The sequence below is a fragment of the Ascaphus truei genome, chromosome 2 (genome assembly GCF_040206685.1).
Source record: "Ascaphus truei isolate aAscTru1 chromosome 2, aAscTru1.hap1, whole genome shotgun sequence".
Taxonomy (NCBI): domain Eukaryota; kingdom Metazoa; phylum Chordata; class Amphibia; order Anura; family Ascaphidae; genus Ascaphus; species Ascaphus truei.
This window is the reverse complement of record NC_134484.1, coordinates 307,482,408-307,507,839: the sequence shown is the minus strand read 5'-3', so window position 1 is coordinate 307,507,839 and position 25,432 is coordinate 307,482,408. Positions and strand designations below refer to the sequence as shown.

Below are 25,432 nucleotides of genomic sequence, written 5' to 3'. Positions count from 1 at the left end.
GAAACTGTGACGTCATTTGGTGCGGCTTCCTATTAGCCCATATGACCAGGGGCTTTAAACTCAGCAGAGATACTAGCACCCCCTTCAGAGGTAAGTATCTCTGGAATCAGGGGCTCCCTGGAGCTGAAATTAACGGGGTCAGCTCTTGAGACCCCCTGCTTCAATTCAGTAATAAAAATTAAATATATATATATTTTTTTAATGCTAAACCTTATTGCTGCTTTAAAATGTTACTCCTTTCATTAGTTTTGCCGTTATTAAAAAAAAGCATATTAGCTTTTGAAGCAATTAAATTGCAACACAAGTTGAGCTATATAAAAAGCTAGAAAATGTCACAAAACCATCCTAACACCTACAGTACAACTAAACATACTTAAACAAAAACGGGAAGAGCAAGTACTAGTTATGTACCGGTTCCCAAAAATGGGTACCCAGGGGAAAAAAAAAATAAAAAATTACGAATGTTTACTTCTTTTAAAGATGTATTTGCTATACTGCATAGTAAATTGTATGAAGATTATACATATTAAAACAAAATCCAACACATCTAGGTTGTAAAAAATAAATAAATAAATAAAAGAATCAACAGTACTTTAAAACGCATCTCATCGTGTTCCCTTTTCAAAACGGTAATTTAAGCTATAGATGAGCAACATAAGTCAAATTGGGCGAATATCTCCAATTATGACTGGGCAAAGAATCTACCTTTGATGCAAAAAAAAGTTTGTGGAAAATTCGATTGGCACTGAAAGTCAATTAGCATTGCATTTTCAATTAATTTCACTGTCGAAATTCGATCAAAACTTGTATGAGGGCTGCTACTTTGCCACTTTTAACCCTTTCCGGTCGAATGTCGGAATATATCCGACAAAATATTTTAGTACTTGCGGTCCAATGTCGGATTTCCCCGGCATTCCATTTGCACTTCTCCCAGCTGCCTTACTGACCCCCCCCCCCCCCCCATTAAAAAAAAGGGGGGGTGGTGGAAAGAAACAGCAACATTCTTAAAAAAAAAAAAAAACAATTTCCCACTGAATGAATCATTAATAAATTCACACAAATATTCACAAGCAAAGTGGGCAGGTCTGCATACCTCTCCTGTATACCGCCCATAGACCTACTGTACAGCTATGTAAAAAACATCTGATTCAAAGCACTCCTTATCTGATTTTAACTCAAGCTTCTAGCAAAAACACTTGTAATCATTATTTCGTCAGTATGTGATGATCAAATATATTTGTTGTATGACCTTCAAAAAATTGATAGCTAACCTGCTCAACTTAGAAGAACAACAAGCTTTGGGGGCATGCACCTACTCTAAGAGCCAACTACACATTCTTAATTGCTTAAATACAATAAACATTGAAGTTAGGCATTTGGGAGCCAGTTTCATTCTGGTTTCAGAGCAGTTTCTACTTGAATGAGCAGGTACAGGTATGGCCCATGTCTTCGACTGAATGGGTAAGATATATTTTAATACGAGTAGAACAGTTTTAGATCCTATTCATTTTAATAATGTATGCATCCCTGTTATTTAACAATGATCAGATGCTATTTACTCTATAAAAAGACTGTATAAATGTTTTAGACAGTTATGTGTAGAACTTCTAACTATAAGGTCCTGGTCACAACATAAATTACATTAATACATATAATTTGCTATTTTATTTATCTTACCTTCATAAAAATCCAGTGTGCACATGGTGTTTCCAATGACTGTATTGAACTCATTCATCTCTTTGCTGCACTGAGCCAATTCCTGGGCTAGGACAGAATCCAGTTGCGTACTGCGGACTACAGTTTTTCCCAGGATAATCTGTTCAAACTGTGGCTTGAAAGAGGCGTCTACAGCCTGGCTGGTTATCACCACAGAGCCTGGCTCAAGACCTGAACCAAAATAAAATGTACAGCATATCCATTTAACGCTTAGAACAATTGTCTGCTTCGTTTTATATTATGTCTGAACAATTCCAGGTACATTTCTAAATATACTGTACATGTACAATTTGTTAACTGAAATTGGGAAAACAACAATCCGACTTACTGTAAGTATGTTTACATGCAATACATACAGTACATATTCCCACATTCTGGTATTACCAGCTGTCAAAATCCAATGTTAGATGTATATAAGTTTTTCTATAACCCCCAACCATCTTTGTTAATTCTTTCCAACATGAAAGTGGGGATTTGAATGTCCCTAATGGTCAAGGTACTAGAATCATAAAACCATTCCATATCTGACATAGTTTCTAAATAGGACAGTTGATTTTCTGTTGCCTGTACAGGAACAGTCAGCCATTAGTAGGCTATCAACACATAAAGACCTGTGATTTCAATATATTGAAAGAAACTGGTAAGACACTTGACAGGGATTTGCATGGGAGGCCTCAAGTCTCACATTACAAATGTATAGGCACTCAAAACTCACTTCTATAATGAAGGCTACCTGACACTCCTTTCCCCATAGGATCATACTTCCCTCTAACAACAAATTTGCATTTACCCTGTCTTCCATGTAAAAGCTAAGCTCATCTGAGAAAGGATCATTTTCATTTTTGTATGTTTTATATCTGTTATATTGTACTCTGGAGCATGTATATTATGTCTATAAAGAAAAACTTGGGTGTACATTACCTATGCCACCAGATGTGCCAATGCGAACAGCAATGACGTTGGAGCATTTGGAATGATAGAGCAACTTGATCAGTTCATGAAGCATTATAGAAATAGAAGGAATTCCCATACCATGCTAAAAGAGAAGGATAAACAAACAACTAATGTTTCATTCAAATTATTTTTACAATAAGTTATAAGATGGCAATATTTGTTAAAGATGCCTTATAAAACCAATATTCTTTGATGGCTTATTGGTCCTTTGTCTTATAGCCAAATGGAGCGAAAATAGCCAAAACGGTCTACTGGCGGTCTATTCAGATATAATATTAAATTAGTAACTACAATATGAGGACTTAGTAGCACTATTGTCTCAGTGATTTAGTCAAGCTAATACTTTTCTCGATTATCCTGGCGAACGGGGCTGACCAGATTGTGTTTTAAGTGCTACAGCAACTCTTATTTATTGCACAGTTCATCTGATTGCCATGACAGGCTGAACACTATATATGTATATCTACCAACAGGCTGCAGTTTATGTTACCCTTTGCTCTATTCCAGGGACTACTTGAGGTTAACTACATACCATTCTATTAATAACTATAGACATGCAGCTGACCATAAGCTGCTCCGTCTAAAGGACAGTTTACTTTACCATCTTTCTCTGTTGTGTGTGTGTGTGTGTGTGTGTGTATATATATATATATATATATATATTATTTTTTTCCATTATACTGCTCAATACATTACTACTACATACAACTTTAATACAACTATAGTGATTTCACACGTTAACCTTCTAGTCCACCTTCTTTTGGTGATCATATTGTTGTTAATACCTAGTTACTACCAACATCTACCCATATATTTGGTTCAGGCACACAGTTCTTATTTTGTGTGGGCTTCACTATAAATATTTGTTCATTGTTAAGTCCATGTTCTACTATAATGGATACTCCATTTCTAGGAGAGATAGGTCAAAGAGAGGAGGAGGGGTGCTATTTTATATTGCAGACACCTTACAATTTACACTGTTAAATTGCCCCCCAAGCCCACCCTCTTTTGAAATTCTAATTGGCAAAATCTGCCTCCCCTTTTCTAAGCCCATCTTGCTTGCTGGCACCTACCACCCCCTAAAGCCCCTATACAATCCCTGACTGATATCACCCAGTTTCTTGGCTCCATTTCCTCTCTGAATGAGAAGAGTGAGCTGCTAGTTCTTGGGGATTTCAACTTCAATTGGCTTGACCCTAAAAACCACAAAATCCAGATACAAATCAAATCGCTTAACCTATCGCAACTCATTTCCCAACCCAGACGGACAAACCTGAAATCGTACAACCATTCCTTGCTTGACTGGATTCTCTCCTCAAATCCCAGCAGAATCCAATCCTCTGGCATCCTTCCTGATATTTTCAGTGACCATGCAATAGTGTACTGTGTAAGGAAAATTAAACCGCCCAATTCAAGCCCTAAAGTTCTCCTCACTAGAACATTTAGAAACTTTAACCCACAACAGTTTCTGGATGACCTTACCAACTGCCCATGGCACAGAATCGATTTAATTCCCGACCCTGATTCTGTGCTCGACTATTTCCAATATGAATTCTTAAAACTTTGCGATACCCATGCTCCACTACGCCAAATAAGGGTACGGGGGCCCACCTTCCATGGGTTACAACTGACCTTATAGCACTTTACCAGTTCAGGGATACCTTGTGGAAAAGCTACAAAATAACTGGCACTACCAAGGATCTCAATCACTACAGATGCCTGCGGAACATGTGCACAAGGCAAATAAGGCACGCAAAAGCACAATATTACTCTGACAATCTCCACCAGAATACATCAAACCCAGCTAACTTCTGGAAGGTTATCAACAATATATTCCAGCCTTCTAACCATCAACAACCAAGTAATATCACTAAGGGGGATATTACTCTGACAAACCCCACTGACATTGCAAATGCATTCAATGATAAGTTAGTGGCACACCCCACAAAGTAATTAGCGAAACGCAGCCCAAACCACAAACCTGAATCTCATCATGGGAATACCCATGATAGCCCCACCCCCTCCCAGCACTGCCCACAACTTTCAATTTGGCCCAGTATCCAAAGAGGAGATTACACAATCGCTCCTCAAATTAAAACTAAGCAGCCAATGTGGACCTGACTTACTACAATCTAGGTTCCTACGACTTGGTGCCCCAGCCATTGTCAAACAAATTGCTTCCATAGGTCAACTCTATCCTGTCTGCAGGCCATATCCCTAAGACCTGGAAAACTGCCAGAGTTGTCCCAATCTTCAAAAGTAGGGACAAATACACTGTCTCAAACTACAGGCCAATCTCACTTCTCCCAATTCTATCCAAAGTCATGGAAAAATTTGTCCACTCCCAATTAAGCGATTACTATACCAAGACAAATTTCCCTAGCCAATTCCAATCTGGCTTTCGCCCCAAACACTCCACCGTAACTACCCTGCTTAAAAATTTGCAATGAAATCCAGTGTGGAATGGAACGGGGACAACTCACTGGTGCAGTATTCCTAGATTTTGCAAAGGCTTTTGATACTGTTGAACATGCTATCCTGCTTAACAAACTCCAGAGCTCTGGAATAGGGAAGCATGCTTTAAACTGGTTTCAGTCCTACCTATCAGGTAGATCCCAACATGTGTCCATCTCAGGCTCTAACTCCAACCCCCTGGATATCACCTGTGGTGTCCCGCAAGGCTCTGTTCTGGGGCCCCTACTCTTCTCAGTGTTCATCAATGATCTTCCCACAGCTTGTAAGGAAGCCTCAATACACATGTATGCAGATGACACAATCCTATATGCACACAGCCATAGCCTCTCCGACCTTCAACACATACTTCAGTCAGACTTTTTGAGACTCGAAAACTGGATTTACCAAAACAAACTGTTTTTAAACACCGACAAGACTGTAACAACGGTATTTGGGACCAAGACTAAATTTTTAAAGCTTCCAGCGACTGAGCTCCAGATTAGAACCAACGCTAACACCACCATAATCCCTGTCATTAGTTTTAAATACCTGGGCTTATTGTTTGACTCCCACTTAACATTCAGGATGCACATTGATACCCTGACAACCAAGACCTATGCCAAACTAGGGGTACTTTACAGGAACAAATCCTCCCTAAGTCTCCTGGTCAGAAAGCGTATCGCACAACAGATGCTAATGCCAATTATTGACTATGGAGACATAGGATATGGCTCGGCACCTCAAACCCACCTTAGCAAACTTGACACCCTCTACAATTCAATTTGTCATTTTGTTCTCCAATGCAACTACAACACACATCACTGCGAAATGCTCAAAGAACTAGATTGGTCATCACTCGAGTCTAGGTGCAGTGTCTTGCCTTCAAATTCTTTATGGGCAAGCTACCCAGCTATCTGAACAAGCTCCTCACCCCTACCACATGCAGCATTTATCATCCGAGATCAGACTCCAAAAGACTGTTCATGGTCCCAAGGCTCAACAAAGTATCCGGCCGTTCCTCCTTCTCTTACCGTGCACCCCAAAACTGGAACAACCTACCGGAGACTCTCACATCCACCACCAGTTTAAGTTCTTTCAAAGCTAAGGCTGTCTCACATTTTAATCTAGTCTGTAACTGTTTCATACGCCCATAATATATATTTTCTTTAACTGTGCATGCAATGTCTTGTATATAATGTATACCCTGTTCATTTATGTAACTATTTGTAACCATGTATTATTTGTCTTAACTCTGTGCCCAGGACATACTTGAAAACGAGAGGTAACTCTCAATGTATTACTTCCTGGTAAAATATTTTATAAATGAATAAAATAAATAGTTGACATTATTTTAACTTGTGTATTAAAAGTACATTTTTAATGTAGTCTAATTAACCTCACATCATAACTGAGTGCAATATACAGAGACTATTTTGTGATTCTCTCTTTCATTTATCCTGTTAATGCACCTTTTATCCTACAACTTTATTATACTCGCTGAGCAAGGCGATTTCAGTTACTTCGGTTTTCTTAAAGTATATATGTAAGGATCTGTAAAAATACAGCAACAGTACATCTTATTTAAATATCGTAGCTTATGTTACTTACACTGATTGATAGTACAGGTCCTGCTTTGTACATGGCATAGCGATCAGTTCCTGCACAGATGTTAGCGACATCAGCTGTGGGGTCCCCCAGTCCAAGTTCTCCCAAGATATATTGTGCAAAAGCTTTCATCCGTGATGCGCTGCCTCCAACACAGACAAACTAAGTAGGAATTCAGCAAGAAAAAAGAAAAGCAAATTATGTTTTATTATATACAATCTAATCATATTGTTAGAAGGCAAACGTTGCAATCTTGTTTAATTATAAAAAAAATATTCTGTGAATTACAGATGTAGCCAGTCTCATTGTTCCAAGGGATAACACACGTCCCGCTAAAACAGAGTTTTCACAGGATTCAATGGCAGTGTTGATTCAGTATGTCCAAAATATATCGCCATATACAGTACCACCCGGGTGGAACAATGAAGCGACTACATCTATATTCTATGGTATGCTCCACAGCATGAATGTTCACCACAGCAGGAGATTTTGATTCCTTTCTCCTCCCAATTCAATGTCTTGAACAATACTTCAAGTGTTGCAGTGAAAGACTTTTGTAACATGGTGTCTCCCTGTCGCTGATCTTTATCTCGCTTGTATCTTCATCTAAAAATCGAATGGTTGATGTGGCTTTCTCGTAAATGTTCTTTATAATATCAATGCGCTCTTCATCAACACTTTTTCTTTTTAATGCATTTAGAACGGCTGACGTGTAGATGGAATCAAATGCTTTCCCGGAATGTATAAATCTTAAGCCGAGTGGTAGATCGTGTTCATTACTTTGGAAAATCAGATCTTGTATGACTTGGATGTGGTCCATTGTGCTGTAAACACTGTGAAATCCTGCTTGATCTCTAGGCTGGGCAAAGTCCAAGATTTGTTGCAGCCGAGTGAGCATCTTCGTAAAAATGTTATAAGATATTGGAAATAGACTGATTAGTCTGTAGTTCTTGAGGTCTTCTTTTTCTCCTTTCTTGTGGATCAGGATAACTATGGCATATCTCCATTGTTCTTGAATTTTCCTGTTCTTCAGGCAGCACGTGAAGAATTTTTCAAGGATAGTCTACTTCTTTTCCAGCTTCATTCAAGATTTCAGTTGTAATTCCATCTTCCCCAGGAGACTTCCCATTCTTCATGGATTTTATTGCTTTTGCCACTTCTTCTGGAAGGGTGCATCATTGGTTTTCTTCTCGCATGTCATCTGCTGAATTATGTCCCTTGTTTTCTGTGTTCTCATACAATTTTATGTAGAAGTCCGCAACTCTCTTTATAAGTGCACAGTCTTTTATGGTTAATCCATCGTCTTGTTTTAGTGCAATGATTTACTTCTTCCGAATCATAAGTCACTGCTTTATCTTCTTTAAGCTTTTGTTATCTTCAATAGTCTTCACCAGTTACATTTTCAGTTAAACATTTGCAGATTGTCTTGCACAGCCCTGCATATTCAATGCTTATTCTTGCGTCTTGAGATCGTTTCATTTCTTGTCTCCTCAGTAATTGCTTTGTCACATCAGATACTTTCTTATCCTGTTTTTTGTAAGTAATTCCTGTTTATTTCTTCACTTTCAACTACAATCTTCATGAGTTCTTCATGATTGGTTGTTAAATTGTCTCATGCATTTCTTGATCTCCATGTATCTGTTGAAATTCTCTGCTTTTATTCGAGGTTATTGATGTTGATTGTTTTTGTTGTCTTTTTAAAATCAGTTTTCTTCTTTCCAAGTTCGCATTCAGATGTAATTTGCAGCGAACCAATCAGTGATCGCGCCTTTTGTTAAACCAGTTACGGACAGGGCAGTCTTCAAAGTGTTTCTTTTTAACTAGGATATACTCCAGTTCATACTTGGTTCCATTGGGTCCATTCCATGTTCCTTTTCTATTTGGATTCTTCTTGAAGAATTAATTCATGATGTAGAAGTTCTCGCATTCTGCAAATTCTACCAATCTGTCTCCATATTCATTCCTGTTACCATAACCATACTTACAAACTGATGCTTCCTCTTTCGGATGGGCACCAATTTTTGCATTGAAATCTCCCATTATGATCTTGGGGTGACAATTTCTTTTGTTGTTAAATTGGTTGATTTCATGGTAGAAAACTTCCACTTCGTTGCCTGTGTCACTTGATGTTGGGGAATAAAGTTTGATTATTTGAAGCCTGTATCTCTTTTGTCAACTGCATGATGATTCTGGCCGCTCTTTCCGATTAGCTTTCATACTACACTATGTGGTTTACTAATGGTTGTTTACTCCACTAATTCTTCCATTTGTAGTACCTCATTAAGAATAGATGTTCGCTTTTTAGCTAAATGAGATCTTTATCTTTCCTTCTTTCTTGACTAAGGGGGTGGAACAGATGTGGGGAGCGCAAACCATAGAATAAAGAATATATAGAACAAATTGTCATTTGTTCTATATATTCTCTGTTCTATGGTTTGCGCTCCCCACATCTGTTCCACCATCTACCTCAAGGATCCGGGGATATTCTCTACCGGGTAGAGCTGCACCAAACCACCAAGGGCCAGTATTAATATATATTTATTTATTTTATTCTATTTTATATACGGCATTTGTACATTTCTATCAATTTGGGAAGCGCCACAGTTTCTGTTCCATTGTTTACTTGACTAAGGGTAACAAATATCCCTTTTCCTCTTTTCAATTACACCTGCAGTTCTTGAAATGCTGCTTCACTGGAGAGAGTCTGTCAGTTGTAGGTAGCCAGATTGAGTTTTGAATGACAGTTTTTGTGTATCCTATGAGATTCTTAGCACCCTCTGCCTTCATGCTTTCTTCCTGAATACTGACAATCCCAGGGAAAATGCAGACACTGGAGAATGAGGACCACTGCTTTTTGGTGTATTCCAATAGACGCAATGTTTTAGCAGCGGATTATCTTGTAGAATACAGTGCAATCACAAACAAAATTTCCCCTTTGTATTGCCTTGTCAAATCACACACATTTGACATATACAACACAATAGCTACTAGAATAGGCCCGTAAATCTTTACAGTTCTATTGAAGCAAGAAAAAAAATGGCAAAGTTTCCACAAAAATGTGAACATTGGTAAAGCCTTTTGTTGCTCTGTATGTTTTGGGATTGGGATTGAACAACATGCCACCATATCAGTACTCTGGGAGCCTAGTCATTCAACTGCAAAACAATCAGTGTAAAATACCCTGATAAAGAAAAAATAATTGTTTAAAGGAGATATAGATATATATAGATATATATATATAGATAGCTATACACACACACACACACACACACACGTGGGGGGGGGGGTGTTTATTTGGGACACACACCAATCACACCAAACAAGAGTGCTGAAATGGCCTCTGCTAGCAAAGTACCACACAAGTAGTGTATATAAAAAGATAGAGATAGGCACATCAAAAAAAGTATACAAAGAGTGCAAAAAGCATTTCGGCTGATTATATATATATATATATATATATAATATATATATATATATATATATATATATATAATTATATATATTATATATATATCATACAATACCGGTTGCAACACGACATCAAGGGACAGCACGCAGGTAAGTAAATCAAAAAAGGTGGTGCTTCACCTTGAGAAAGGTCCCACTGGGGGACCGAAACGTCGGTTTTTGTGTCTTCTATCAAATATAGAACATTTTTGATTTACTTACCTGCGTGCTGTCCCTTGATGTCGTGTTGCAACAGGTATCGTATGGTCTGTTATTGCTTTATGGGATAAGCACCAAAACTTATTTACTTGCATATGGTGTGCCGGCTGTGCATTGGATTATATATATATATCAAATCACTCGCCGAACAAAAAAATGTACTCGCCACCTAGTACCACACGTGTGCTGCTTGGGCCAATAGGAGCTCGCCACAATGTTAAATCCACTCGCCCGGGGCGTGCAAATGTAGAACACACACACACACACACACACACACATATACATATATAAATAATCCAATGCACAGCTGGCACACCATATGCGAGTAAATAAGTTTTGGTGCATATATATATGATCTCAATTCTCCGCCTCACTTTTAAAGCTGTACACTCTTCTGCTCCTCCTTACATCTCAGTCCTAATTTCTCGCTATACACCATCCCGACTCTTCCGTTCTGCTCAAGGATGTCTTCTCTCTATCCATTTTGTATCTAAAGCCCTGTCCCACCTTAAACCTCTCTCACTGACTGCCCCACACCTCTGGAATGCCATTCCTCTCAAAATCCGACAAGCACCCTCTCCATCAACATTTAAGAACACACCTGCTAAAGGAAGCATATGAGTAGCTCTATGATAGTTTTTCACCGTATACATAAACCTTGGCCCTTTGCAGATGTACTTACCAGAAGGCTCTCCTACTGTCTCTATACGTCTTTCCTACCAGCAATTAGATTGTAAGCTCTTCGGAGCACGGACTCCCTTTCCAAAATGTTACTGTTATGTCTGAAGCCCTTCTCCCCTTTATGTGTTAATCATATAAATAACAAATATAAATGTCACGTGTATTACTGCTGTGAAGCGCTATGTACATTAATGGCGCTATATAAATAAAAAGACATACAATATAAGCTTAAGCTTCCATTTTACTTTGTTCCTTGTTTAATAGGTTTCTATAGCCATTACCACAACATAACAACTATTGCCATCGAGTTAATAAAGGTGTTCTGTTTCACCACTAGTATACGACTTCATAAAGGCAAATTTGTTTCCTGTATCCTGTGTCTATTTGTTTATGGACTTCTTATGAACAAGCCCTGGAATGTTAGGGCATGCAATAGCAAAAAAAAAAAAAAAACACATCAAAAAATGATGACACCCGACAATGCTTCATTGGCATATGTGCAAAAGTGAAATAGAACAGAGCTATTACTTAAGAAAGGCCTTAGCAATTAGGCTGGGGTAGCATGACTGCATGGATCAGGCCCCTTCTGGTTAGTTTAGGTGGGCTTGGTAGGATGGAGTTAAGGGGGTTAGTGGTGGAGCCATTCTGTTGGAACGAGGATGAGGAGGCGGGAAAGTGCCACTCACCTCATGGTAGGTAAAAGAATGCAGTCCTACCCTTCTCCCCCTTGTGAATATTTTTATGTAGTGGAATTTGTTGGGGAAAAAAAATATTAATAATACATATGAGAAAAGAAAAAGGAACATATAAAAAGGAGTAAAAAAAAAGTAATGAAATATATATATATATATATATATATATATATATATATATTCAGAGAAATGAACATTCAACAAGAAATTTTAAATTATGCTCTGTTTGTCACAGCTTGGCAATCAGCTGTTTTATTGAACAGACTGTCCATAAGTATCAAGTTTGGGTATATCACCCAGTTAGTTATCAGTGTTCAACCCGCGTTGGACCGCTGGTGCGTGGGAGCATCCTCCCAGGTGGGTGATGCTTTACAGCAGCTGTGTCGATCGTCTGACAGCAGCGTGGATCAGGAGCCACAGAAGCGATGGGGGTTCCCTACATAGTACGGGCTAGTCAGGAACATGTATAACTTTTGTACTATTAATAAAAGCTGTGGGCTTATTCCTCCAGTACGTTGTTGGTTGTCTTTGTTCAATGTTTCTAGGGGTCTCTCGGGCCTACCCTAGTCAAGCTTGTAGAGCACCACCACGGCTGCGCTTATAGTGCCGGCGCCAGCGACACGACGCCATCAGGCTGCGGTTGCTGGAAAAATCAAATTGACGACTTCCAGCGATCAAGCCGTCACACCGCTTCTAATATAAGCGCTCGCGACGGCGGCAATACATTTGTTTTGCCACGACGTCGTGTCGCCGTCACTATAAGCGCAGCCTAAGGCCTGGGACATGGTGCAGGGAAGAGCGCTGGGCAGCGCTGACGCTCATGCACTCCTGCTCAAGCAGGAGATTTTTCTTGTCCAAGCTTGAGCGCCAGCGAGCTCGCTTGGGTGCCGGGTGGGAGGCTTTCGGGAGGCGGGCGGGAGATGGAGTGGGAGGCGGGGCTAGCGCGCCATGTCACGGCACCGACGTCACGGACTGCCATTGGCTTCTGGCAGTCACGTGACCGGCCCTGCGCTTCCCTCAGCGGGAAAACTAAAATTGGGTTGTCGGCTGAAATTCCACTCGCCTGCGCACGCCTGCAGAAGCACCGTCTAAAACCGCGCTGATAGGGATAATGTTTCCCCTCAGCGCGGCTCAGCACGGTCTTTTTGACCATGTCCGAGGCCTAAGGTGGTTCTTCATATAAACATTGCAGATATAATATTTAAGGCTTGGCAATTTTATGACATAATCCCCCTTCACAAATGTTTACATATAATTTGATTGGAGCTATCGGCAGAAAAAAAACAAACATAATAGATTTAAAGATTGTTTGTAACATTTGCAATAAACTTGTTTCATTAGTCTTTAGTCATGTCACACCTTCACATCACCAAACATGGCTGGAAAGTCATGTGTTCCAGTTCCAAGGTCAAAATGGTATAGTATGTCTTCTTTCATTTTGTCCAGATGAGGGTTTGAAAGGTGAATGGAGTTTTCACTAACACAAAAAGAAAAAATATAGATTTTGAGAAAAATGTATACTTAAATGACTCAACCAAAGAACGTGAGGTTATAACTGTAAAATATATGCCGACAATGTGGACTAATAAATAATAGTTCTAGGTCAAATCAAAAGCAATATTTGCACCCAAGATTAGCAATTAAGATATTGTACACATTATTAATAAAAAAATGAACTAATAATTCTGAAAGAAAAGTTATTCTACTAATACATTTTATTGCATACTGTACATGGGGGAATAAAATGTAATTCAGTAAAATAACAAGAATAATAAATACTAGATAGCGTGTTCTGCTCCTCAAGCCCACTCATGTTCATTAAAAAGATGTACAAAATTGCATGTCAAAAGGTCTTCTCAGTATTTTAAATGACATTGATGTTAAGGGGTAAATTCTATATAGACTTATTCAGGTGTGGCCATTCTGGACTTTTTCGGAAGAAAGACCCAATTGACATCAATGGATGTTTTAGAGTATATAGAATTTAGCCCTAAGGCCCTTATTTTATATAGTGCAGTAGTTCATGGGACATACTGTGCACTTAAAAGAATAGGGACCTAAATGCCTCAGTCGTTCAAAAATTATCATTAACAGGAATGTTTCAAAACTTCATAAATAAGGCAAAAGCGGAACCTATGACCAAAGAACACTATATTTAGACAATGTGCCCTACATGAATAATGTATTTTCCCTGGTGGTAATCTTAGCATAGGTACACTTAATTTGTAATGTGCTGTAATTATCCTGGAATACACATAGGGGGCCCATGCTATAAGCGTTCATAATATATATTTTAAAAAACAACAACAAAAAAAAAATAAACATTTAAATCACATGTTTTTTGATCGTTGCTATCACGATATTCAGAAAGCCTCGATTACCTGTGATAGCAAAATTCTCGAAGTGGAGAGTAGCCTGCGACGTGAAGATCGCCTCTCTGAAAAGGGCTTACCCGGCGATTTCTTTCAGCTGCAGAGAGAGCTGCTCAGAGAGAGTCGCCTCTCCCTGCGCAAATCTTGCCCGAAATTAATGTTTTTAAAATAAATTTTATTGCTAGTGAAGATGAGCAGGGGGTCTCCGAAGCAGAACCGAATTGATTTCAGGTCCGGGGACCCCCTGCTACCCGAGATACAGGCCCCATTATGGGGTGCCGGTATCTCCTATGCCTTTTATTTCCACGTGACGTGGGACATTTAAATGCATAGGAGATACCAGCACCCCATAACGGGGTCTGTATCTCAGGGGGTCACCGGACCTGAAATCAACGCGGTTCCGCTCTGGAGACCCCTGCTCATACACTAGTATTAAAATTTATATTAAAACAACTGCTACCCCCAATAAACATTAAAAAACACAACACTAATACCCACCTCCTCTACCCCCACATGATTGATACCAGAGGCCGCGGGTGTCCTCAGGTGTTCCCCACGGGTGTCTGGGGCCCTCGGTACCAATCCTGTGACCAAATGTTTTTTTGCAATACATTGAAATAAATACACCCCCATACCCCCCACCACATACAGTACTGTAATGGGTAAAATAACTTATCCAGATATGGATAATAGCTCATTTGCCAATTATAACATCAAACATTAGCCAGCAAGCATAAATAAACCTGATTGATCAAGATCTCTACATAAGTGACCTCTCTTTCTATTATCCAATTCTTTTTGTCATTGTGCATTAAGGAGGGAGATTTTCTTATGGTGTCAGCATTTGCTATATGTGATATACCAACAGGATACATACACTAGGCACTATTGTCCCTGCACTTGCTATGGATATGACCAACTATAAGGAGGTACCTTACTTTATTATACTTGAAGTATTACATACTGGACAGATGTATGTTTCTGAGCACCGTATCCTTGATTTTATTATCCTGATGCTATGCTGAAGTTGTGTTCAGAAATTATAATGCTTCTAAACATCAAGAGATTAATTATTGCTGCAAAGTTAAACAGGGATTACAAATCATGAGTGAAGAGGGCTCTGAGATGAAGAAGTATTAGTGTAAAACATTTATTATGCTTTATATTTCATAAATGGCTTCCACCGTCAAAATAACAAAAGAAGGTTATGGTTAGCTGTAAGGAGCAATATTGACAGAAGAAAATAACAGCACAAGACAGTACTTTTTTAGAACAAAGTATGTTTTAAAAATAACCCACTCTTTTCTATTCTTGAATCATTAATATACCATTGTTAAATTGTCATTATACCCATTATAGGAGTGCTCTGATTCCCCCTTTCTGTTGTGTAGATGGTGAACATTTCTGGGATACTTACTTGGAGGCCAATTGTTTATTCTGTGCCTTCTTTTCAGTTGTAATTACGGGAGCCATCTTGAAACCTTGAACGCAAAAGACACAAAGTAAAATCAAACACAATTAACATTATTTTTTTTTGTTTTAAAATTGTTATTGTTTTACATGAATAGATTAACAACTTACATATCTGTGTATAATTAAGAACAATACACATATATTTATGGTTTCAGTATAGATTGCCTCATCAGTACACAAATCTTCACATCAGTCTTTTCCTTTCCTCTATTTTATGTACTGTATCAAACTGAGTAATGCTTGTTCATACGCTTTTATCCAGTGCTGAATTAGTCTGGTTTTAAATGACAGAAGAGATAGAGATTAGGGATAGAAAAGCAGGGGACTGAGAGAGAAGTAAAGTGGGGAGGGGGGATGGAGGGGGGGAAGGGAAGGAGAAGTGCAGATGAACAGGGGTCGGAACCCAATCCATTTAAGCCCCCCCCTGCAGGGGGCGTCGGCCTGTTTTTGTTTTCTCCATATGCGTACCTGAGTTAGCGTCTAGGATGGGGACCAAATATCACAGATCTTATGGTATTCCTCCAATCTCTGGTTTAATTGAGCTGAGAGTAGTTCCATTATTTTAACTCCGTTCATTCTTTTGATTACTGTCTGTCTCGAAGGCACGTTCAGCTTCTTCCATGCCGCTGCTATTGAGCACCAGGCTGCTGTGAGTACGAAGGAAATCATTTTTCTCATTGGAGTGGGAACCTCTTCGACAAGTTTTGCTAACAAATATATGAGGGGATCCAGAGGGATTCTCCGCTCTGTGATTTCAAATAACATGTTCTGAATTCGAGACCAAAACCTCTGTATCTGTGGACATGTCCACTATATATGTACCATATCTTCTTCAGACCACACCCTCTCCAGCATAGATCCGGTGTGCCTGGGAAGATCTGGCTCAACCTACTCGGGGTGAGGTAATAATTGAATAAAATTTTATATATATTTTCCTTCGTGGTTGTACAAATTGAGGTTTTCGCTTGTTTATTGCTCCAGTCAGGCCCTCCTGGAACCCTTTTCTCATTTTTGAGAACATTTGATCTAAATATTCGATCATAAACTCTTTTGTGAGTTAGTGACCCGTTTGCACTCTCTCTTCAGGGGGCTGCTCTCGGTGCGCACGCTCCGGCGCCATTTTGAGAGTCATCCTCCCAGTCTGCCGATCGTTGTGTCGGGGTAAAATAAGTTGAGACACTTTGCAACTGCATTTTTTCTGCTTGTTAGCCATCTCGGATAACAGATACTCCTAATTTGTGTGTTTTCAGGGGGTTTTAGGCTGTTTTGCGCTCTATCTCCTAATTCTCGGAGGGGGATCAGGAGCTCAGTCCCTAGGCATCCATGCCTGGTGACGTCATCGGAAGTTCCTGCAATTAACATGAATTTAATATTTCGCCCCTAAATACCCAATTGTGTTTCTAACTATTTCAAATTTGTATACAACAACAAAAACACAAAAATGCCCAAAGCAACTTCCAATGTGACAAAAATACACAGTGAAATATATATATATATCTTGTAAAAGGGTCATTTAGTTTAACCCTTTGGCCAAAGCGTCTAAAGCCTGCTGCCACTTACAAGGCATGACCGTAGCAGGTCCTAACACTCACCTGGGTAAAAATTCTTATTTACCTGTATAATTACAGGAAGAATGATCGCATTGGATCTGTCATAACCTGGCAAAATGAAACAGACGTGCCAACTTGGAAAGTGGGGTGGGGCAAGCTTACACCTTGGGGGGGTGGGGGGGGCACTACCCTCCCATAAGCAACTGAGACCAGCTGCACACAGTTAACAAAATACACAGATTCCCAACAAGCTCTGAGAAACCCCAACCATTATATATATATATATATATATATATATATATATATATATATATATATATATATATATATATATATATATATATATATATATATATATATATATATATATATATATATATATATATATATATTGTCAAAAGGAGAGCTAGTGGGCATGGCTAAATGTATACAACAAAAAACAAAAATGCCCAAAGCTACTTCCAATGTGACAAAAATACACAGTGCAATACCTATAAATCTCTTGTAAAAGGGTCATTTAATTTAACCCTTTGGCCAAAGCATCAAAGTTTCATTTTGCCAGGTTATGACAGATCCAATACGATCATTCTTCCTGTAATTATACAGGTAAATAAGAATTTTAACCCAGGTGAGCATTAGGACCTGCTAATCAACATATTAAGCTCTATTTACTCGCTACTGAGTACATAAATTTGCATTACCTTCAAACTGCTCTTTCAGAACCAGTTAAATATTAAGGGTGCAGCATTGTTTATCCAGTAACAAAGAAAGTAGCTCATACTTCAATAAGTACAGTAGCGTACGGTTCAATAAACTCGCCTAAAGCAAATAAAACGTTGCATTTATTTATTTTTACAAATTGTATATTTATTTTTAATCTATAACTACAACTTATTTTATCATAACAACTGTGGGGACTCATATACTTGGAAAAATCCTTCCCACTAATTTTGATTCATTAATTTAAAGTAGGGCTTCATCTAAAAGCAAAAAATAGGAAGTCTGTTTTGTTATAGCAAAGAGGGATGTAAAACTGGGTATTGCAGAATAATCTTTAGAATCTAATCTAATGTTATAATACAGTACATGTCACCTGCAAAAACATGGAAAATATACCTGTTAATACATTTCTGACTTCATTCAATCAAATACATTTTTCACAAAATAAACAGAATACTTACTAAGCAGTTTACAACATACAGATGCAACCGTTGGTTCTGGTCCTCTCACTTTGTGGATCCCGTACAGCATCCTAGCCTGTGCCGCAAGATCCCAGCAACCATTTGACACTCAAATGTGATATCACTGGCCTTATATAAAAGGCCTGTTCCGTCTTATTTGAGCCCAAGAAGACAATAGGACAATATCCACCCCATTGGATTATACAGTACAGAAGAAAAGAAAGAAGGGAGAACTTACCGGAAAAGTCTCTTCAATCAACATATGATCGTGGACTTCTTCACATCGGCTGTTTGAGGAGCATTGTGTCGTGACTCAAGAGTTGCTGACGGAGTAGGACTCGGAGGGTGAAGACTAGTGGCAAACCATGCTCATATTATGGGCATGATGTACCACTGTGCCAATCAATCAATTGGTTTAGTGGCATTTTTTTTCTTATTGAAATGTAATATGTTTTATTCAGTGCTTGTTTTTTTATTTGTAGCTTGCTCATTCATTGACATGGTGGCAAACCATGCTCATATTATGGGCATGGTGTGCAACTGTACCAATGTAAGGAAGCAGGGCTTTCACAACCCCTCCTTACCTGCTCCGAAGGCCGTCACTTCCACTCCCTCTCCTTCACAGCGGTATCCCCGCCGCAGGCATGCTCCGTTCCAGCTGACTGACACACGCGGCTGCCATATTTGCCGTTACGCGCGAGGGACGAGCTTACACTACGCTCGTTCCCAGCTATAATTTAATATAATATATTCACTGCACTGGCTGCCTGGCCACGCCCCCGGCACTCGCTCCACCCGTACTCATGCCCCCCTGCTTCACAGCTGATGCCTGGCTATGATTACAGCACGCAACTATCAACATGCGCTCCACAGCACACCTCTGCTCCACCTACCTCTGTGATTGGCACTCCCACCTTTATTACTCCAGTTCTTCCCTGGAATAATTGCTCTGCATAGCCTTTGCTTAACTTGTGTGGATCTCCTCTCGCTTGCTTTGTGTTTCTCAGGTTTGGGCCCGGCTTGGCTTACGTCTCCTTCTCTGGCTCTCGACCCCGGCTTGCTCCTCACTACGTTGCCTCTCTCGTCCTTCGATCTCGGCTTGTACCTCAACCTCCCGGACCTCTCTCACCCTCGACCACGGCATCTACTACGGTTCTTTTATTCCGGATCCGGCAAGTATCTATTACCACAGCTATAACCTCCTTGCCTGACTTCGCCTATACCACACTCCAGACACGCTCCCTCTGCGTGTTACTATACGTCCCACCTCAGTAAAGGGACGGGTCTGGTCTGCAGTCAGCACTACCATGACAACCAATCAATTGATTTATTGGGGATGAGGGTAGTTGCCCCTGGGAGGGTGGTTAGGCCTCACGGGTGGGTAGCAGGAGGGGGGAGTTAACCCTTAAATACCATAGTGGTTAATAACTGCTATGGGGATTAAGGGGTTAGTGGCCAGTAGTTAGTTACTGTCGGTGCCCAATGAAGAAGAGGAATACGAAGGGGGCCTTCATCCTGGCAGGGGTACGTACAAAATTAATTTACTATATGCTGGCTGGGTCATGTTTTTGTTATGTTTTATTTTTTAATGGGCAAATGTGCCATTATCCATATATGGATATTGGGGATTTTGCCCTGTACTGTACTGTATGTGTGAGGGAGGGGTTGTTCAATGTATTGTATTGATGTTTGTATTGTAATGTTTATTGTAGGTAAAGGGGGTGGGTGAAGAGGGTAGATGCCCCAGGGTGGGTGGCTAGGCCTAGAGGTGGGTAGTGGGAGAGATTAACCCTTTCATTACCGTAGCGGTTACTACCGCTAAGGTAATGAAGGGGTTAACCCCTCCCACAACCTTCCCGGTAAGCCTAACCACCAACCCTGGGGCAACTACCCCCTTCACCCATCCACTCAACCCCCAATAAACCAGGTACTCTGGCTTAACCCCCTCATTGTCTTAACGGATAGCCGCCAAGACAATGAAGCTGCTTTTATTTTATTTTGATAGCACAGTATTGTAGCAGGGGGTCTCTGGAAACTGAATCGCATTGATTTTAGGACTGGGGACCCCCTGCTTCCTGAGTTACAGGCCCCGTTATAGGGTACCGGTATCCCGCTGCTTTGTTTAAATCTCCCGGTCACGTGGGCCGTGACGCGAGAGAATTTAAACATGGTGGCGATACAGGTAACCCAAAACGGGGCCTGTAACTTGGAAAGCATGGGGTCCCCGGACCTGAAATTAATGCGGTTAATCTCAGGAGACCCCCTGCTACAATACTGTGTTATTAAAATAAATTAAAAGCAGCTTCTAGCTGCTAAGGTAATGAAAGACTACCTGGTTTGTTGTGGGTAGAGGTGGTGGGTGAAGGTTGGATTTGCCCTGGGTGGGTGTTTAGGCCTACCGAGAGGGTTGCAGGAGGACTTAACCCCTTCATTACCTTATCTGAATGGGTTAACTCCTCCCGCTTTCAACCCAGTAAACTAGATTTTTAAAAATCTATTTACAGTATATAAAACGGTTTTAATGCTTTTAAATAGACAAAAACCCTATTTGCCAAATTTGGGGGTGGTAGAGGTTAACCCCTAGATTATCTAAATGGTTAGTAAAACATGTTTTACTAGCCATTAAGGTGGCTAGAGGGTAGGTAGTGTATTTTATTATTTTTTAAGTAGTGAGTTGGGTTAAGAACTTGTTTTTTTAAGGACATTTTTTTTATTGCCCATTAGTATAGAGCATGGCAGCGCAAACTTTTTTCCCTGCGCCCCCCTGCCGGCGGTCCCCTCACTCCCTCGCCCCCCCTAACCCCCACTTACCTGCGCTCCGGCGTCATGACGTCACGTTGCCATAGCAACGTGACATCACAGGGCCTCGCAGCATCATTTTGACGCCGCATTGCCATGGCGACGTAGGAAGGAAGCTGCGGGAGCCTAGGTAAGTGAAGATTTACAGAGGCCCTGCAGCTCCCTCGGCACTTAAAGCTGCAGTTCAGTCAATATCCTGCATGTGTGTTTTTTTTAATAAATCAGTTCTGTAGTAAGAAAAAATACTTTTAGCATTTTCTGTTTTTAAAAAAACAACTTTGAAAGACCAATTTTCTTGTATTCTATTTTAACAAGCATTTGCTAAGGCACTGCCCCTTCATGTCCTGTCACAAGCCCTGGCACACCCCTTTGTCAGCCCTGCCCTCCCTCTAGCACATGTCAGTGCAGGACTGCTCATGAATATTCATGAGCTTCCACTGACAGACAAGCAGATTATAAACAAATCCCAGTTTTTAATATGTCACCAAATTTCGACCTATCAATACATGGAGAACGAATTGACCTGCAGCTATACAGTTCTTTAGGTAATTAGAGATTGCACACATGAAACTATTGAAGTAAAAAAATAAATGTAAAAAAAAAAAAAAAAAAAAAAAAGACTGAACTGCAGCTTTAAATTAAGTGCCTTCGGGAAGCGCGCGGGGCCCCTGTAAACCCCGCGCCCCCCACCGGCAGTCTCGCGCCCCCCCAGGGGGTCGCGCCCCCCAGTTTGCGCACCGCTGGTATAGAGGGTGGGTGTTAGGTTTGTTGTAGGGTAGGAGATAGTTGCCCCAGGGAGGGTGTTTAGGCCTGGTGGGGTGGTGGTATTAGTTAACCCCTTGGATCCCTTAGCGGTTAGGTGGCCAAGGGGGTAGGTAGTTTGTTTTTAAAGGCATCAAAGGGGTTAATGTTATTTCCACCATAGGGATCTGTATTAATAGATGTAGCCTACTGCCCAATCCTACTTATTTCTCTGGTTCCAACGCTAAGTCCTGGTAAGGAGCAGGTAGTGTTGGGGTTAAGATCCTCATAACATGAGTCTGTGTTCACCATGAGGTTGATAATTTGTTGCGGTCTACAGGTGCTAGCTGGGAGCATTGGAGTATGTGACCCCGGTGACCCAGCCTTCTGTACACCTACAGGTTAGCACCACAAAACACCAGGTATCTGCAAATCTCCCTTAGGCCTCGTTCAGGGTGCTGGCTTCGGAGGGAGGGCGTGCTGCCGTGCGTGCTGCCGTGAGAAACAAAGTATTCAATTTGAATACTGGTTTTCAGGGTAGCAACTGCCCTGTCTCCGAAGCCAGGAGTTGAAGCTGACTACAATTTCAATAAACGAAAATTTCGTTTTTTGGAGCTGCAGCAGCGTCACAGGGACCAAGGCAGCCAATGAAATCATTCTTCAGAATGATTTCATGACTGCAACTTGGATACTTTACCTGCCATGTGTAACCTCGCCCCCTCCTCAACGCTGAAAAGTCTGCTGGGGGATAAACACAGATCGCCCAGCAAACTGCTGCACTGCCGCCCTCCCTCCAACTCCTGCAGCTGGCACCCTGAACGAGGCCTTAGGCCGGGGCCATAGAGGCTTCAGGAGAGCGGATGCGCGCCAACGCTGAGGCTCGCCTGCTTAAGTCAGCGCGATTCCACGGACTTGCAGGCGAGCCAGCGTGCGCGAAGGGAGCCGGGGGGGAGGTGGTTGGAGGCGGGGCAGTGACGTCGCTGGGCCAATCGCCCGCGATGCACTGACATCAACGTCACGGCGCCGTGACGTTGACGCTGCTTCAGGCTGACTGGATGTTTTCAGCTGACAGCGCGCTGAAAAACAGCTTGGCGCTCTGCTGAAAATTCCAAAGCCTCCACACGCCTGCGGACGCTCGCGTGAGCCCCCTCTCAAGGCATCCTCATTGAGGATGCAGGGGCTCAGCGCTGAGCGTCCGCACGGCTCAGCGCGGCCTGTCCTTCTATGGACTCGGCCTTAGGCTGCGTCCAGGGTCAGCGCTGACGCTTCTCAGTGAGCCCCTGCAGCCGCAATGAGAGCGGCTTTAGCAGGGGCTCGCGGACGCTTCCGCAAGCGTGTGGAAGCGTAGGTCTTTTTCAAAAGATAGATTTTTGCGCTCACGGGAGCGCAGGGCCGGTGACGTCACAGCCCCCCCCCCCCCCCCCGACACGCCCCTGGACCAAGGCCAGGAAAAGCTCCCACTTTCCCTCAGCCTCCGCACGACTGCAGTCCTATGGACGCAGCCTTAGAGGGGGGGCGAAAGGGTGCTACATAGCTATTACAGAATTATTATTAAAGTGATCGCCATGCGGTAATTAACACATTATGAATGGTTGCGCTAATTCCCACATTGCGACATTGGGTCAAATATCGCACCTAAAACATTTCCGCAATCTTGATGTATACCATCTTAAAAAAAAAATGTTTTTCCATTATTCATTTTACCGGAGTTTGATGTATCAAGGCCTTTATTTTTTATTACGATCGCTGGAGTGCTACACACTTCTCCTTACCAGAAGACACCTTACAGATCATTCAAGTTAATGAGCAGTTAAGGTGTCTTCCGGCACTGGCAGGAGTCACCGAACAGCACTACAGGCATACCCCGCATTAACGTACGCAATGGGACCGGAGCATGTATGTAAAGCGAAAATGTACTTAAAGTGAAGCACTACCTTTTCCCCACTTATCGATGCATGTACTGTATTGCAATAGTCATATACGTGCATAAGTGATGTAAATAACGCATTTGTAACAGGCTCTATAGTCTCCCCGCTTGCGCACAGCTTCGGTACAGGTAGGGAGCCGGTATTGCTGTTCAGGACGTGATGACAGGCGCATGCGTGAGCTGCCGTTTGCCTATTGGGCGATATGTACTTACTCGCGAGTGTACTTAAAGTGAGTGTACTTAAAGCGGGGTATGCCTGTACTTAGTAAATATGGCCCTGGAACCATTATTTACTAATCAGTACTATTCGATAGGACAACTTGCAGTGCCAGAAGACACCTTATAGCCATTTCACGTGAAGATGTCTTAAGGAATAACACCGCTTGATAAATATGGGCTCTAGAAATTATCTAGAACGTTTCATCGTAATTACAGTATATGAATATAAATCTTGCTACGAGTGTTCAAAAAACCCAAACAAAGCAAAAACAATTTTCTCATTCATACAGTGCAGTGTCCTGCAGCAATTGTGTATATAGACACAACCTTATTGACATTCATTGCAAAAGTACAGGTTTTATTGAATGGCCATGGCTAGTTTTCATTTCCATTGATATCAAAGAGCTATTCACACTAGTGCAGACTAGTTTGAGACTTCAGGGTTCTTTTTTAATACTACTACTCTAATTTCAAAAACAGAACACTTGTTAATTACACTGAAATTATATACAGTAGATCCCAGTTAAGATGGTGGCTCATTTCCAAGCTGGCTACAGTACAGTAGGTGAGTCTTAGGTTTGAAAGTAATGCTAATATGTATTAAAACTCCATCTTTCTTATATAAGAGCCAATAGAGAGGAGAGGGGAGAGGAAAGGGCATACAGAAGGAAACATAAAAGAGAAATGTGATGTACAGTACCATGCAACACCTTCAGATAATCACTGTTTTCTTTAAAGAACAAAAACCAGCCCATAGCTAATAATTGTTCTTTAGCAGTAAGCAATGCAGAATACCCCATGATGTCCTTGCACACTAGTCATGTTAAACCTTGGAGAAAAACAGCATCATCTCTTGTAAGCACAGACTCACTCGATTGCTCAACAGCAGTGATAACAAAATTAAATAATAAAGATATGGCATGGTGTTTCTTTTCTCTTATTCAGTACTAGAACCAGGAACTTTCTATTTTGAAGCACAAGCTCTTTTGAAACCTAGTTTTGCTTTGTAGCAAAGCAGCTTAGGTCTCTCTATCACCAAAAAATACTCTAAATATTGATATACAGTATGCCTTGGAAAATCGACTTCAACCTTACGATTTTATTAAATGCATCTGAACACCTTATTTGTATTGTTATATAATACAATAAACCAATACACCAAACAAAACATTACGTTTTGATTTGACATCTTAATTGTTTTTCAATAAATATTTAATGTTATACGATCAATTTCTTTATTTTTAATTTAGTATAACAAACTCACCAGATTATATATTTTTGATATTTATAAAATATTACAGCACTATGCATATCACCATCCTTACCTTTCTGGATGAGGCTGTCTCCTTGTGTTGCTCTCTCCAACGTTTACTTTACAAATGAAATAAGATGGATCAGGTGG

General features: G+C 40.8%; 1 protein-coding gene across 9 annotated transcripts in view; it reads right to left on the bottom strand.

Moving 5' to 3' along the window:
* Positions 1-25,432, bottom strand: part of UPP1 (uridine phosphorylase 1) — a 33,032-nt gene that overhangs the window by 7,147 nt on the left and 453 nt on the right. For 2 of the 9 annotated variants that reach the window (XM_075586448.1, XM_075586451.1), the window contains exons 2-9: positions 25,356-25,401; positions 16,082-16,260; positions 15,722-15,887; positions 15,558-15,621; positions 13,128-13,245; positions 6,733-6,891; positions 2,638-2,752; positions 1,678-1,887 (exon numbers count right to left, since the gene is read on the bottom strand). In XM_075586448.1, coding sequence (XP_075442563.1) covers positions 1,678-1,887; positions 2,638-2,752; positions 6,733-6,891; positions 13,128-13,245; positions 15,558-15,621; positions 15,722-15,752 — 697 coding nt within the window. In that variant the 5' untranslated portion in view covers positions 15,753-15,887; positions 16,082-16,260; positions 25,356-25,401. The remainder of the gene's footprint in view (positions 1-1,677; positions 1,888-2,637; positions 2,753-6,732; positions 6,892-13,127; positions 13,246-15,557; positions 15,622-15,721; positions 15,888-16,081; positions 16,261-25,355; positions 25,402-25,432) is intronic. The other 7 variants (XM_075586450.1, XM_075586449.1, XM_075586453.1 and 4 more) reach the window with 4 other exon arrangements.